Source organism: Lactuca sativa, chromosome 7 (genome assembly GCF_002870075.4).
Source record: "Lactuca sativa cultivar Salinas chromosome 7, Lsat_Salinas_v11, whole genome shotgun sequence".
In the NCBI taxonomy this organism is placed as follows: domain Eukaryota; kingdom Viridiplantae; phylum Streptophyta; class Magnoliopsida; order Asterales; family Asteraceae; genus Lactuca; species Lactuca sativa.
Window position 1 is genome coordinate 91340959 of NC_056629.2, and position 14341 is coordinate 91355299.

Below are 14341 nucleotides of genomic sequence, written 5' to 3' on the forward strand. Positions count from 1 at the left end.
GTGACATGAGGAAGTAACGACTAGATAAATTTAGAAGAAAAGTACGTAAAGGGAAAAAAATTCAAACCGGTTTTGTTTTATAAAAAATGCACAAAACTCAATAAAACCACATATATGATGCATATTTTTTATTAACGGGCCTAGATTTATATAAGTCATTTTGTTTTGTAGTTCTAAAAAAAATATTGGTCATTTCGTGTCATTTTCGACTAAATCCACAAAAATCAAATTTGACCGTTATCCACTCCAACATCATGCTTTGCTTTAGACTTATGTTCAAATTTTTGTGAACCATTTAAAAACCACTATTGAAGTTTTCATTTGATTAAAGTATCAATTTAGATAATATAAAAATTATAAATAAATTTTATCTAGTAAGATTTTTTTTTATGACAAAGACACAATTTTTTTTATGACAAATCACGTTCCAACGTGACAATATCCAGCAGAATTTAAGAACTCCTCCCGTATCAAAAGAAGCTGCTAGAAGCTCCTCGTTTCCCTTTCCTCTTTCCCGTTCTTTCTAGAAACTACTTTTCCTTCTTCTTCCTCTGCCCTCTACCATATAAATCCACCTTCAAGATGTTTGATTCGGCAATCTGCAACCATAGAACATCTCGACTACTAATTTATTCTTCAATTGCGCTCTAATTCTAGAAAAAAAGGTCATCAACAGAGATTCAAATGGACATCAGTCTAATGGGTTTTGATTCGCCGCTTTTGCACAACCTCCACCATATCCTTGCAGCCACCGACGACACCACCACCAACAATAAATCGAGCAATATCGGACCTACTCGCGCTTATGTCCGTGACGCCAGAGCAATGGCTGCAACTCCGGCTGATGTGAAGGAGTATCCCAACTCTTACGTCTTCATCGTTGACATGCCTGGTCTGAAGTCCGGAGATATCAAGGTCCAGGTGGAGGAAGACAACGTGTTGGTGATAAGTGGAGAGAGAAAAAGGGAACACGATCAGGAAGAGAAGGAAGGAGTGAAATACGTGAGGATGGAGAGGAGGATCGGGAAGTTTATGAGGAAGTTTGCGTTGCCGGAAAATGCCAATTTGGAGAAGATATCTGCGATTTGTCAAGATGGAGTGCTTACAGTGACGGTGGAGAAACTGCCGCCGCCGGAGCCCAAGAAGCCGAAGACGATTCAGGTCCAGGTTGCTTGAAGAACAGAAACGGAGTTTGTAAGTGGTGATATTTCTTTAAAGATTTTGGGTTATAAGAACTAGTTGCTTAATTGATAACTGTAGACTGTAATGGTTTATTGTTTTGCTCTGTATTTGTAGTGTTGTTTCTGTAATAAACCTGTGGTGGTTTTTGACTTATTTCCGGTATCATAAGCCTCATGGGTTATTTTTATTCAAATTCTCTTTTTAATTTATACCTCGTAAGGCAGGCCGGACGGAGCGGGTGCGGGGAAAGAAAGCGGGGAGCTTTCCGTCCGGCGGAACACCGCACCTTCGGCACGGGAATGGGTTCATTTTATTTTTTGAAAAACTACCGTTAATCAACGGTAAAAAATGTATTTTTCTTTTTGCTGTAATGACTATTTTTTTTTTAATTTTATTTATCATTTTACCCCTACTATAAGTATATACATAAAATTTAACAACATAATATTATTCTCTGTTCTCTCTGCTTTATATCAACAAAAAAAAATGAATCCCGACAAGCAAACCTCAAGTTCCGATCAACGGAAAAAAAAAGTCATGGTTTGAGTATAAACATCACGCCTCGCAACATTTTTGCTATCGATTCATCCCTGCAAGGAATTTACCGCCTCCAACTCGATGCTCCCATTCAATCTCCACTACAATTTCAATACCAAAATGTTGGTCAATATACCCGATGCAAGTTCCAAATGTTCCGTCGCAAATGTTTTCAAACTTTGTTGTGTTTCCGGATCAACAATCGCCAAATCAACCTCAACCCCAAACTCAAACTGAAACTCAAACCCAGACCCAACACCACCACCAACTTGTTGATGAATCGGATGACGCGGAAGAAGAAGATATGGTTCCCGAAACTCAACCAACACCACCACCACAAAGACGTAAAGGGAAAAAACAAGTGCGCGAGGGTGTCGCACAACCGGGAAGACAAAAGCCGACAGCTTGGGTTCCACACGAAGAGCTAGTTTTGGTCAAAGCTTGAGTTGATATTTCTGAAGATTCGATTCAGGGAAACGCACAACCGGGAGAACATTTTTGGTTTCGCATTTTAGAACGATTTCGAGAAGAGCTAGAAAAATGTGATAACTACCGTACGAAACATCAACTTAATTCGAAGTTTCGAGAAATAGCAAAGGGGGTTTCAAAAATTAACGGGTTGTACAACAACCTAAAAACCCAATGAAAAAGCGGCCAAGGCGACGAAGAAATATTTCAAGAAGCGTTGCAGTTTTACCTTGAGGAAGTCGAAAACCATTCAAGTGGCACGATTGTTGGAAATTATTAGTCCGAAGTCTTAGGTGGAAAAAATACAAGCGAGATTTTATTTTTGGAGTCCAACAATCAAAGAAAACGAAAACGGGCTCTAGTGTTTACACAACCTTCTCCGATGCTCGGGTCAGTCTTAGATTTAAATCAGGACGACGAACTCGAGCTAGAAGAAATTGAACGCCCAATGAGTATAGACAAAGCGAAGAGAAAGGGAAAAAGGACTTATTTGAGTGCATCTGATTTCAGCGTGGACATTGACGAAATGCGGAAGATAACATTGTCGTTTGATCGATATAATTTAAATTTCTCCGAACGTTTGGCTTTCGACAAAGATAAAGAAGAAAAAAGGAAGACATGAAGTTTTTGATGGAAAACGTTGATCATCTCTCGGGACCGACTCTCGAGCTCGTAATGAAAAAGAGAGAAAAAATTCTGAAAAAACTTTTTCCGTAGGTTGTTGTTGGTTTGTTTGATTTTTAGTTTATGTGTGTTTTTTTTAATTTTCTACTTTTTTATATTTTAGGTTTAATGTAAGTTTTATTTTAATTAATGAAATGCTTTTTATTTTTAATTAAATTTTATGTTTAGTGTTAATTTAAAAATTATAATTCATAACAAAAAAATTAATTTTATTTAATTAAAAAAAATGAGAGAAGAGCTTCCCACCCATTTCTTGGCTTTTAGGTGAGGAAAAGGAGAGTGTGGGAAAGAGAGGTATGGTCCACCAAAAGTGAGGGAAGCTTCCCTCCCACTCCTTTCAGTCTAATAAGTTAAAAAAAAATGAGCTTAAATAAACTTAAGCAAACACTTTGAACCTAATAAGTTGTTTTAAAAAACTTAGCTAAAGACCATCTAAATTAGGTAGATTTGGGCTATTTTATGCTTTATATTTTAGTATGTGTTTCATGAGTGTTGTTTCTAGAATTTTTTAGAGCTTAGGAGGCATGAAATTAAAAAGAAACAAAAGCTAACAAAAGTGCAAAGACTACACATTTAAAAGGGTAATCTCTAAATATTATTAAAAAAGAACCCTTAATTCACCAATGAAGCAATCAAGACCCTTGATTGCATTTCAATCTTATGTTTTCCACCATTAGATTAGATTGATGACATCATATTCTTCAAATAAAATTCAAATACAATTATATTTAATTATAGAATCTTTAATAATTATAGAATCTTTAAATTCAATAATTACATTATCATTACAACATATCATTCTATTTATATACGATATATTAGTTTCTCTAATTAATATTGTTCCTAATTTAACTCTCTTATTTATAGTTTCTGGCTTCAAAATTCAAACCCTTTAGTTTTTATTTATTTATTTATTTATTTGAAAAAACTTATTAAATAAGCATATCAATAATTTGGTCATTAACCTACAAAATCTAATCTAATCCTATTAAATTAACAAAATATTTAAGAGTAAAAAATAAAGTCAATATTATTTATAACTTATCTCCCGGTATATCCTACGTAAAATAAATCAATTTGAGATAATGATTTTAAATTTAAAACTTATTAATTAAGCAAGTCAATTAATTTGAAAGTAATAATCGGTTTGATACATGTTAAATTACAATTGCTTTATTCCCAACCATCTAACTCAATAATTGTATGTATTTATTCTTAAACTTACCATTTTTTATAATGTTATTGATTATATTTACTATATTTAAGTTTAAATTGCAGAGAATTTTAGTTGAAAGTGATGAGCATTAGTCGATGTTTGTATTGAAGTTTGAGGATGATGCAAAACTCTAAATACCTTAGTGGTAATATCCTACATATTTAATAATTGAGTATTTCGAAAAAAAAAATTTCCATTAACTTTAATAACAAATTTGTTGAATTAAGCATATTTTTATGCTTATAAATTTGTTTTTTCTACCCATTTGTACTTATCATCTTGAAGATGAGAAAACATTAACCATGACTATACTGAAAAGTGCCAAAAAGATCATATTGGTCATATATTTCTGACATAATCTTCAAATGTTCTTTGCTCAATTCTTTGTTTTTTATTTATATCATTTTTGTGTATTTGATTTGTTTCTTCAAGAAACTCAGTTTTTTACTAATTTTGATAAAAAGAAATTGTTGAAGTAAGCATACTTTTATGGCTATAAATTTGTTTTCTATTAACAAATCAAGTGTAAATGAATTTGAACAGTTGTTAAATTTCATATTCTATAATGTAATTAATGCACTAATTAATCAAATAATAATACATGTCCAAGTGGTTGGGTACCTCCAGGACAATAAGCAAACATGCAAGTTATAAGCACTTTCACAATATTGTATTTTTTTACTAACTTTAAATTAAAAATTATATTTTTCACTTGCTTAAGATTATTGATTACTCATATAGGTTTGTAATAAAATAAAATTTTGATAAATTGAAAAAATTATTCAACAAAACCTAATTGGTTATATATCAATTTAGGTTTCTTTTTGTGTTGTCATGTTTGTTGATTTGGTTATGTACGATTCATTTGAAGTTCTATTTCTTTACAAGAATGTTAATGTTTACATTCAAGTAGAAACAATTACAATTGGTAAGTATTCCAAATGATTTTTCACATACATTAATCAAAATTGTTACTTTAAATGGTGCGTTCTCATAAAAGTCACACCGGTTGTCACTATACAGATCTTCTAGCATTCTATAGAAGAATCCTAGTGGCTCTATGATACTTTTGTTGTGTTTTCAATGAAGGATCACTCTATCAACATTCATTTTCTAAAGTTTTTTCTCTTATTTTTGATATACATTGGTGTCACGACAATAAGGCAGAAAGAGATGTTAGTAACCATTAAAGATGAAAATGTAAGATATAATTTAAGAATATTATATAAAGTATAAATTGTGGATTTGTGATATTTATTCTATGAAAAATATGTTGTTTGATTGCTAGGTTATATATCTGTTTTTTTTTTTTTTTTTTTTTTTTTTTTTTTTTTTTGTTTTTGACAAGTTTGATCTAAATTTAATAATTGAAGCAGGTAAGAAAGATATGTGTTAACGATTTTGAATTTGTATATTGCCCTCCAGAAACCAGCTGTAGCCTTATAGACTGTTCCTTCATATCTTGGTAGGTCTTAACATTTCCCCAAATTTGGCTACAAGAAGTCATGGATGCACTTCTTGAATCAATCCTCAAACTGAATTTAATTTGTTAGTTGGATGCAGTGACCAAAATGCAAGATTTGTGAAAAATCATTATTATTTATTAGTATTAACCTTTGGCAAATTATGAAACTAATATTATATTTTTGTTCATAACAATTTTTTCTTATAATAATTTATTTGATAAGAAGATATGTGTATGTGATTGAGTGTAGCCTGAAAAATCATATATTAATTCTTATAAGAAAAAAAAATACTTTATAAATTTACCAAATTAAAATATCTTAATTTTGATGTTTATGGTTATGACAATGCACTTAAACTGTAATGTTTATCGAATTTCTTTTGCAGAATTTAATGTTGCCGGTAAATATAACAACTTATTGTTGCTTTTGGTTTACAATGCCAATATGAAAGAGTCATGTGAGCCTCCATGGAGATTGGTACACCGGACACAGTCAATTCATAAAGCTACTACACAACATGTTTTAATCAAGAAGTCGCATCATGTTGTGATAATATAAAGATCACGTGGATCATTTATGTTAAAAATTATTGTATTAAAAAATCAAATTGCTCTAATATAAATATTAAATATTTTAATTTAATAAGTTTGGTTCAAAAAGTCTAAAAATGAATCTAAGTAACATTTTTTATTAAAATTTCACCTAAAACAATGTCACATGTAATATGTATTTAATTTATGTTCTCCGCGTTTAACGCGGGTCATAATCTAGTATTTGTAATATAGATAATGTAGTTTTTAATTTGTAATATTTGGTCATTAAGTTTATTAAGTTTTTTTTTTTTCTGTATATATTTATCCTTTCAACTTGTTTAAATTGTTCACGTTCAGTCTTTATAAACGAGTATTCCAAATAAATATAAACGGAAAAAAAATTTATTGATCAAATATGTACATATATTACATGTTATGTTTTGAAGAGTGAAATGTACCGGTTAATTCAAATGCATTTTACCTTTATGTTTCGTCCAAACAATAAACAAAGTTTAATATCATCTAATAATTTTTATTTCTCATTAAGCTTCACCTTTCTGAAGAACAACCTCATTTTTGGCTTTCCATGTTATCAAAATCATTAAAACTGCATCAGCGAGAATCCTAGCCTTCGAATTCTGCTTAGAGTTTGAATTCAAAAACACCAACATGTCCTCTAGGGAGCCAATGGGACGAGCGGCCCAATTCCACATCAAATCAGCAACTAAGGTCCAGTTCCATAATATTTTTATATCTCGGATCGGTTTCGAAAGAATCGGTTCTTTTTGTGGTTGGTTTTGGAGCGGTCCGGTTTTTTTTGGGACATGTCTCCTCCAGACTTGGGGCGGTCCTTTTTCGGTCCGGGCCTTTTTTTACATCGGTTTTTTTGGTCCGATCTTTTTTGTGACCGGTCGCGGTTTTTTTTCCGGTACGGTCGCGCTGTCTTTTTGTGCGCCGTTTTCGGTTCGGTTTTCGGACTTTTCGGTTGGTTTTTGGGTTTTTTCGTTCCTATTTTGTTATTTGTTGCTTTTTTTTAGTTTCAATTTCGAGTTTTTCCTTTAACAAATGTGCGATTAACAATAAAATGATAGATTAAAATTTATTAAAAATGATATACTAAAGTTTAATAAAAAAAAGGAATGAAGTTAGATAGTGTAGGATTAAAATTTTTGTAAATAACACAAAATTGATATATTTATAAACTTTGGCTAGCAGTCTTTTTTGAGATCAGTCTCCAGTCTTGGGTCGGTCTCGGATGGGTCTTGTGTCGGTCTCAAAACGATCCTCTCTTTTTGGGACTTGTCTCAAAACGGTCCGTTTTTTTAACGGTCTCGAGCCGGTCGTTTTTAGGACCGGTCTTTTTCCGGTCCAGTTTTATTATAGATCGGTCCGATCTCGGTCTTTTTTTGGGTTCGGTCCGAGACAGGTTTTTTTGTGCAGGTCGCAGGACCAAGTGTAGAAGCCACATGGATTGTCTTCGGACCATATTTGTGGTTAACAAGAACCTATTAAGAAAAAATCTCCATATAAACACTTGACTTTAATCCAGAGCCGATTTTAAAAGCAAACAAATTACAATTATAAAAAAATACAGTTTCAACAAGAAATAAAATGATTAAACCGTAAAAATGTTTTGCAAGTTACCGGTCCAAACCCACAAGAACTTGTTGTGAGTCTTTTTGCGATGGGGATGAGAACACCCGTTTCTTTCATGGAATGTTAAAGAACAAATATAGCAAAAGCAGAATTCACGACATCAATATAAACGACTCATGGTCCTCCGATCCGCAAGAAATTATGAAGGAAGTGTTTGAGTATTACAATGCCAAATTTCATGAACCTGTTCCCAACATACCTAAGTTGATCAACCCATTTTTCAAAAAACTACATCCTTCTCAATGCTCTCTTATCGAATCCCCTTTCTCAATCGAAGAAATCAAAGCTGCCATATGGGGCTGTGGTGCCGAGAAAGCTCCTGGGCCTGACGGGTATACGTTCAAATTCATAAAGGAGAAATGGGAATGCATGAAAGATGATATAATCCGGTATATCCGACATTTTGAAAAAACTAGATTGTTCTCGAAGGGGTGCAATTCATCATTTATAACTTTGGTTCCAAAGGTGAAAGACCCGATCTCGCTCACAGATTATAGACCCATCAGTCTTATAGGGTGTATTTATTAGATCGTTGCTAAAATCTTAGCTAATCGTCTAAAAGGGGTTATTGGATCGGTCGTTGATGAAGTACAATCAACATTTATATGTGGCAGGAATATACTTGACAGTCCTCTCACTATGAATGAAATTTATAATTGGGCAAGAAAAAACAAACTGTCGATCTTCCTCTTCAAAGTAGATTTCGAGAAAGCATTTGCTACAATAAACTGGAGCTACTTGGACTCAGTGATGGAACAGATGGAATTTGGGAATAAATGGAGAAAGTGGATCTTTGGGTGTTTATCATCAGCAAGAGCTTCAGTTTTAGTAAACGGGACTCCTACGGATGAATTCCAAGTCACTAGGGGTGTGAGGCAGGGTGATCCCCTCTCGCCTTTTCTCTTTAAAATCGCTATGGAAGGACTACATATGGTAATTCAAGGTGCTGTTGACAGGTCACTTATTCAAGGGGCGAAGCTACCGAATAGTGGGCCAACAATCTCACATCTGTTTTACGCAGATGATGCCATTTTCTCAGGAGTCTGGGATTCCAGAAGCATTAGAAATCTATCTAGGATTCTCAAATGTTTTGAGATTTCGTCAGGGCTTAAGGTTAATTTCCAAAAATCTCGTCTGTTTGGTATGTGTGTTCCTGAGTATGAAATACAAACCATGACGCAAGTTCTAGGATGTCGAAAAAGTGCTTTTCCTTTCACGTATCTCGGGGTGCCCGTGGGAGCAAACATGCTATTAAAAAACAATTGGAAACCGGTAATCAACAAATTTCAAGCAAAATTATCAAACTGGAAAGCAAACTGCTTATCATTTGGAGGCAGGCTCACTCTGATCAAGTCGGTGCTGGGAAGTTTGCTTACGTATTATCTCTCTTTATTCAAAGCACCACAAGGTGTCTTGGATGAATTGGAAAAACTTAGAAGAAGGTTCTTGTGGGGTAGTACAGATGAAAAAAGAAAATTGCACTGGGTTGACTGGAATTTGGTGACAGCAAATAAAAATAATGGTGGACTGGGGGTTGGTACACTAAAAGCCCAAAATATTGCACTGCTCACCAAGTGGTGGTGGAGACTTAAAAACGAATCCGACTATATTTGGACTGAGGTCATTAACAGCATTCACAACTTCGACAAGCACCCAGCCTACTATCTTACCAAGAAAAACGCAACTGGAGTCTGGAGTAATATTTCAAAAGCAATTTCGAGTCTTCTGAATTATAATATCGACCCAACCAGTTTGTTCTCCCTGGTGCCAGGTGCGAATATTAAAATACTCTTCTGGAAGGACATCTGGTGTGGAGATATCCCCCTGCAGGCCAAATTTCCATTGCTCTACAATCTTGAAACAGTCAAGAGATGCTCCCTGATGGATAGACTGTGCAGATCCGGGTTTGCATGGAATTGGAGAACCACTTCTTTTGATGCTGACTCTCTTCTAGAGTTACATGAATTTCACAAGTTGGTTGGATCAGTTAACTTCAGTCAATCATTCAAAGTTGGTTTCCGTTTCAAACCCAATCCAGATGGAATCTACTTGGTGAACAGCCTAAGGCGGGAGGTGGACTCGAAAATCATCCAGTATAAAGGACCTTTGATCCTTTGATTTGCTGGGCAAAAAGCATACCTTTAAAAGTCAAATGCTTTATATGGAGGGCTGTTATGGGAAAAATTCCAGTAGCTGATGCGCTAATTCAAAGGGGTATATTGGTCCAAAATAGGATTTGTCCAATGTGTGGTACTTGTGATGAAACCTCTAATCACTTACTGATTGGCTGCGATTTCTCAAAAACAGTTTGCTATTGGATTTTCCGGTGGTGTGGTATTCAACATGGGCAATTTGGGAATGTAAGAGAACTAATTGATTTTGCTGCAACATGGGGGAATAGTCCCAAGAAAAGGCATTTGCTGAGCATGATAATATACTCTACCATTTGGAACAATGGCTGACCAAGAATGATAGACTTTTTAAAAAGATTGGAGTAAATCCTACAAAGACTGCAGATTCCATTATTGCTCAAACTTTTGAATGAAACAAGTATAGGAGTAATGGAATGGAAAGCTGGACGGAATGGAGATGCTCACATTTTTCTCTTTTTTAGTTCAAATTGTTAAGCAAAATGATGTTGTATTGTTTGTTTATTACTCTTTGGTTTGTTTGGTTTCTCCCTTGCTCAGTTTCTTGCTGCTGTCTTGGTTTTCATATATACAATTATTCGCCGTTTCCAAAAAAAGAAAGCAATAGTAAAATCGTCCAATTGTTTCGATTTAGCGAACCTCTTTCCTCTAAAAAAAAAAATTCCAACTCCAAGACCAAGAGATATGAAAATTGTAGGATATAACAATTTTATCACTAATCAAGGAAAAAAATTTCGGACTCAGCTATGGATAATCTCGAAAATCTATTTTTAAGAGTGGACCCCTTAACCATTTTTGTCTTTCCAAAGCAATGTGTTTTTGCCGTTGTTAAATTTTTGAATGAATAAATCATAAATATTTTTTCCATTTCTACCAAGTCTTCGTTTATCTTGACTAGGGGTGCAAACGAGCCGAGCCGAGCCCGAGCTCGTTTAAGTTATATGAGGCTCGAGCTCGAGCTCGGCTCGATTTGAGCTTCTTGTATTAAGCTCGGCTCGAGCTCATAAATAATTATACAAGCTCGACTCGGGCTCGTGATCGGCTTGTTTTTTGTCTGACGTGCCTAAATAAGCTTAAGCTCGGCTCGAGCTCGTTAAGAAGCTCGTTTACTAATACCCTAAATCCCTAATCCCCAAATATGTTTTTATTTTAATATATAAAAATAATAATAAATTATTTTATATAAAGGCTCGTTTAGGCTCACGAGCCTAATCGAGCTTAGTGACATAGGCTCGAGCTCGAGCTCATTTAATAAACGAGCTTAATATTAAGCTCGAGCTCGGCTCGGGCTCGTTTAAAATCGGTTTCGATTCGAGCTTTTAACGATCCGATCTCAAGTAGCTCGCGAGTAGCTTGACTCGTTTGCACCCCTAATCTTGACACACCTGTGAGGCTGTGACTGATTTTTTTTTTTTTTTTTTTTTTTTTTTTTTTTTTTTGCCATGAGACAATTATCATGCCCATTAAAATTATGAAGCTTTTGGATTACTCTAGAACAAAGGCAATGAGAATCAATTTTCTAGATGTGTTTCGAACGCTGAAAATTAAAGAAAAATAACTTGGAGTCTTCTGATTATAATAGTTATAAAAAATTTAAAAAATAATTGTTTGATTTAATAAGAAGAGTAAATTACACGAATGGTCCTATGATTTGAGGAAATTTGCACGCTTGAACCTTAACTTATTTTTTTAACTCGGAAAGTCCTTATTGTTTGTTTTTGTTACGCGCTTGGTCCCTACTGTTTGTTTATGTTATGCGTTTGGTCTCTATCTTACCTAAAAAGATTATTATTTAAATAGAGAAAAACGGAGGGGTATGTAAGGTAAGGTGAGAGGTGGGTTGGGGGTGTGTTTATTTAAATAAATTAAAAAAATCAAAGGGCAAAATAGTGTTTTTAGGTAAGACAGGAACCAAGCACGTAACAAAAACAAACAGTAGGGACCTTCCGAGTTAAAAAAAATAAGTTAGGGATTAAATGCACATATTATCCTAAACTGTAGGGACCATTCGTGTAATTTAATCTAATAATAATAATTTCTTACAGCATCTTTAATGGTTAAGCTATATTATAACTTCCACCTCATTATTCCATTAATTTTAACCTCTAAATAAATAGTCTCTCCAATGGTTAACCTCTCCGACTAGCTTTTTCTTTAAATTTAATTAATCTATCATTATCTATTTAAAATGTTCTATATAACTCCCTCCATTTAGTTAGTTATTTTTAAACACACATTGTATTAAACACATTTTTATAATACCTCTAAAAGTTCGTAAGATGTCACAAAATATTTAATAGATAAATTAAATAAAATGACAAATCAAATTAACTACTAAATAAATAAATAAATTGAAAACTAAAATATAATAAAAGGGTAAATTAAAATATAATTAGAAGATGACGGGGCAAAATATATAAAAGGTTAAACTATACTGACCACTCAATATATATTGAGTGGTCAATAAAAATAAGCAAAAAAGTGATGTGCTCCAATAGGAATAAATGCTCATTTATAAAAAGTCAATAGTAATAAGTTATAAAAAAAAACTTTCATTAGAGATGCTCTTAGATCATAACTACATTATATCATTTGGCCATAAGGTATACATGACATGAGTACTTGTCGTGGCCAAGTGGCATGAATGCCACGATCGTGCACACCATCCTAGTGGTGTCATTATGCAACAGTTGTGGTCCTTTGTTGTATTTACCATGAGAGGCAAAGCCCAATGAGAAGATTTGTGTACATTTTAATGTTTTGACGTATATATTTAACTACCGTTTTGAACTACTCGAATGTAAAAAAAAAATTAAATTTATTTATTTTTACAAACTTAACATATAAATTTACTGTTTCATTACACAATTTTTCACATCATTCTTTTTTCATCTATTATATACTCATACATAGAACAAAATGTCAACACTCTACCAAGAAACACAAACCGGAATGTTGACGTATTGTTTCGTTGGACACTAAGAGATTGGATTCACCACAAGGTGGTTTCATGAACTTTCTCGAAAGCACCCTTATCCCATAACAACCACTTTTCTAACAACCTTTTACACAACAATGTTTATTCCAACAACCTTATCGGTACGCTTTTATATACCAACATCCTTCCGTACAACCACAACATTCGCAACCACAACCAATTCTCCTGATGTAGTACCACAAACACAATTCGATCAACCAAAACCATCAAAGAGAAAAGGAAAAAAAATGATCCAATAGGAACATGAACTTGGACGGAAAATAAAGAAACCAATTTAGCTAATGCCTAGATTTCAACTAGCCAATACTCGATCAAAGGAAATGCTCAAAAGACAGCTTTAATTTGGGAAAACGTTCGTAACATCTTCCATGACCTAAGAGAGCAAGTGGTTTATTGGACAACCGACTAGATAACGAGGTTAAGAAATTGAATTCAATGGAATTCAAAACAACCTCAAGAACATACATAAGTATAAGGCCAACGATGTTGACATCTTCGTCGTGACGCTCAAACAATACCAAGAATCTTACCTACTCATAAACCTTTTCCCTATGTTAATGCTTGGTATGAGTTGAAGAAGTGTCAGAAATGGCTTCTTGTGAACAAATTGATTTCTTCTGGTTCAAAACGTTAAAGGAAAGCCCAATAACGTAACCACTCAAAACAATCGGATAGGTGAATATTTATCAGCATGAACGATAATTCGAAGGACCTTGAAGTAGAAAAACCTCTATGTGGATCGATAGGAAGGAGTATAGCGAGGAAAACAGCTTCTGGTTCGTGTTGATAAAATCCAGAGGCAAAAAACATCGATCACTCTAAAGATAAATTTGACCTATACGTCCAACTTATGGAGGAAGCAGAAAAAAAAATCAAAGAAATGAAATCTAGAAAGCAAAAAAAGAACGGTACGGAAAATTTTAAGATGAAAGCCGACGATTACGAATGGAAGGATCTACAGATATTTCTTGTGATGAAAGGAAGCATCTAAGCAAAATATTAGACTATATGTATGAACACATTCCAACTCAAATGAACCATTCATTTGAAATCCTTTGAGTTGTATGCACAATTATCCGCAAGTAATTGTGATATAGACGTTTGTATACTTCCGTACGATTTCTGTATAACCTCACACTTCTTTTTCGTAGTGTGACTTCATTTTTTTTTTCTTATACTTCATTAGTGTAATACTCGTATATCATGATGTTTAACATATCATCATCATTAGAAGACGAGTCAAACAGATCTATAATATAAAAATATGTTGGAAATTTTTGTAAGTAGATAGCCAAAATGGTGTGTAAAAATATTAAGTGAGTATTATATTTATAGACGTACAAAGATATATATATTTTTTTCTAAAATTGATCGTTAAACGGTCCATTTGACCGTTTGAATTGACCTCCATACGTGTAGCCTTGCGCCGAGTTGTCAACATGTTATGATGG

General features: G+C 33.7%; 1 protein-coding gene across 1 annotated transcript; it reads left to right on the plus strand.

The window, feature by feature from the left end:
- Positions 1-475: 475 nt before the first annotated feature.
- On the plus strand, positions 476-1391 carry LOC111883707 (17.9 kDa class II heat shock protein). The gene has a single exon (XM_023880032.3). The coding sequence runs from the start codon at positions 685-687 to the stop codon at positions 1174-1176; it is 492 nt and encodes a 163-aa protein (XP_023735800.2). The 5' UTR covers positions 476-684; the 3' UTR covers positions 1177-1391.
- Positions 1392-14341: the final 12950 nt, after the last annotated feature.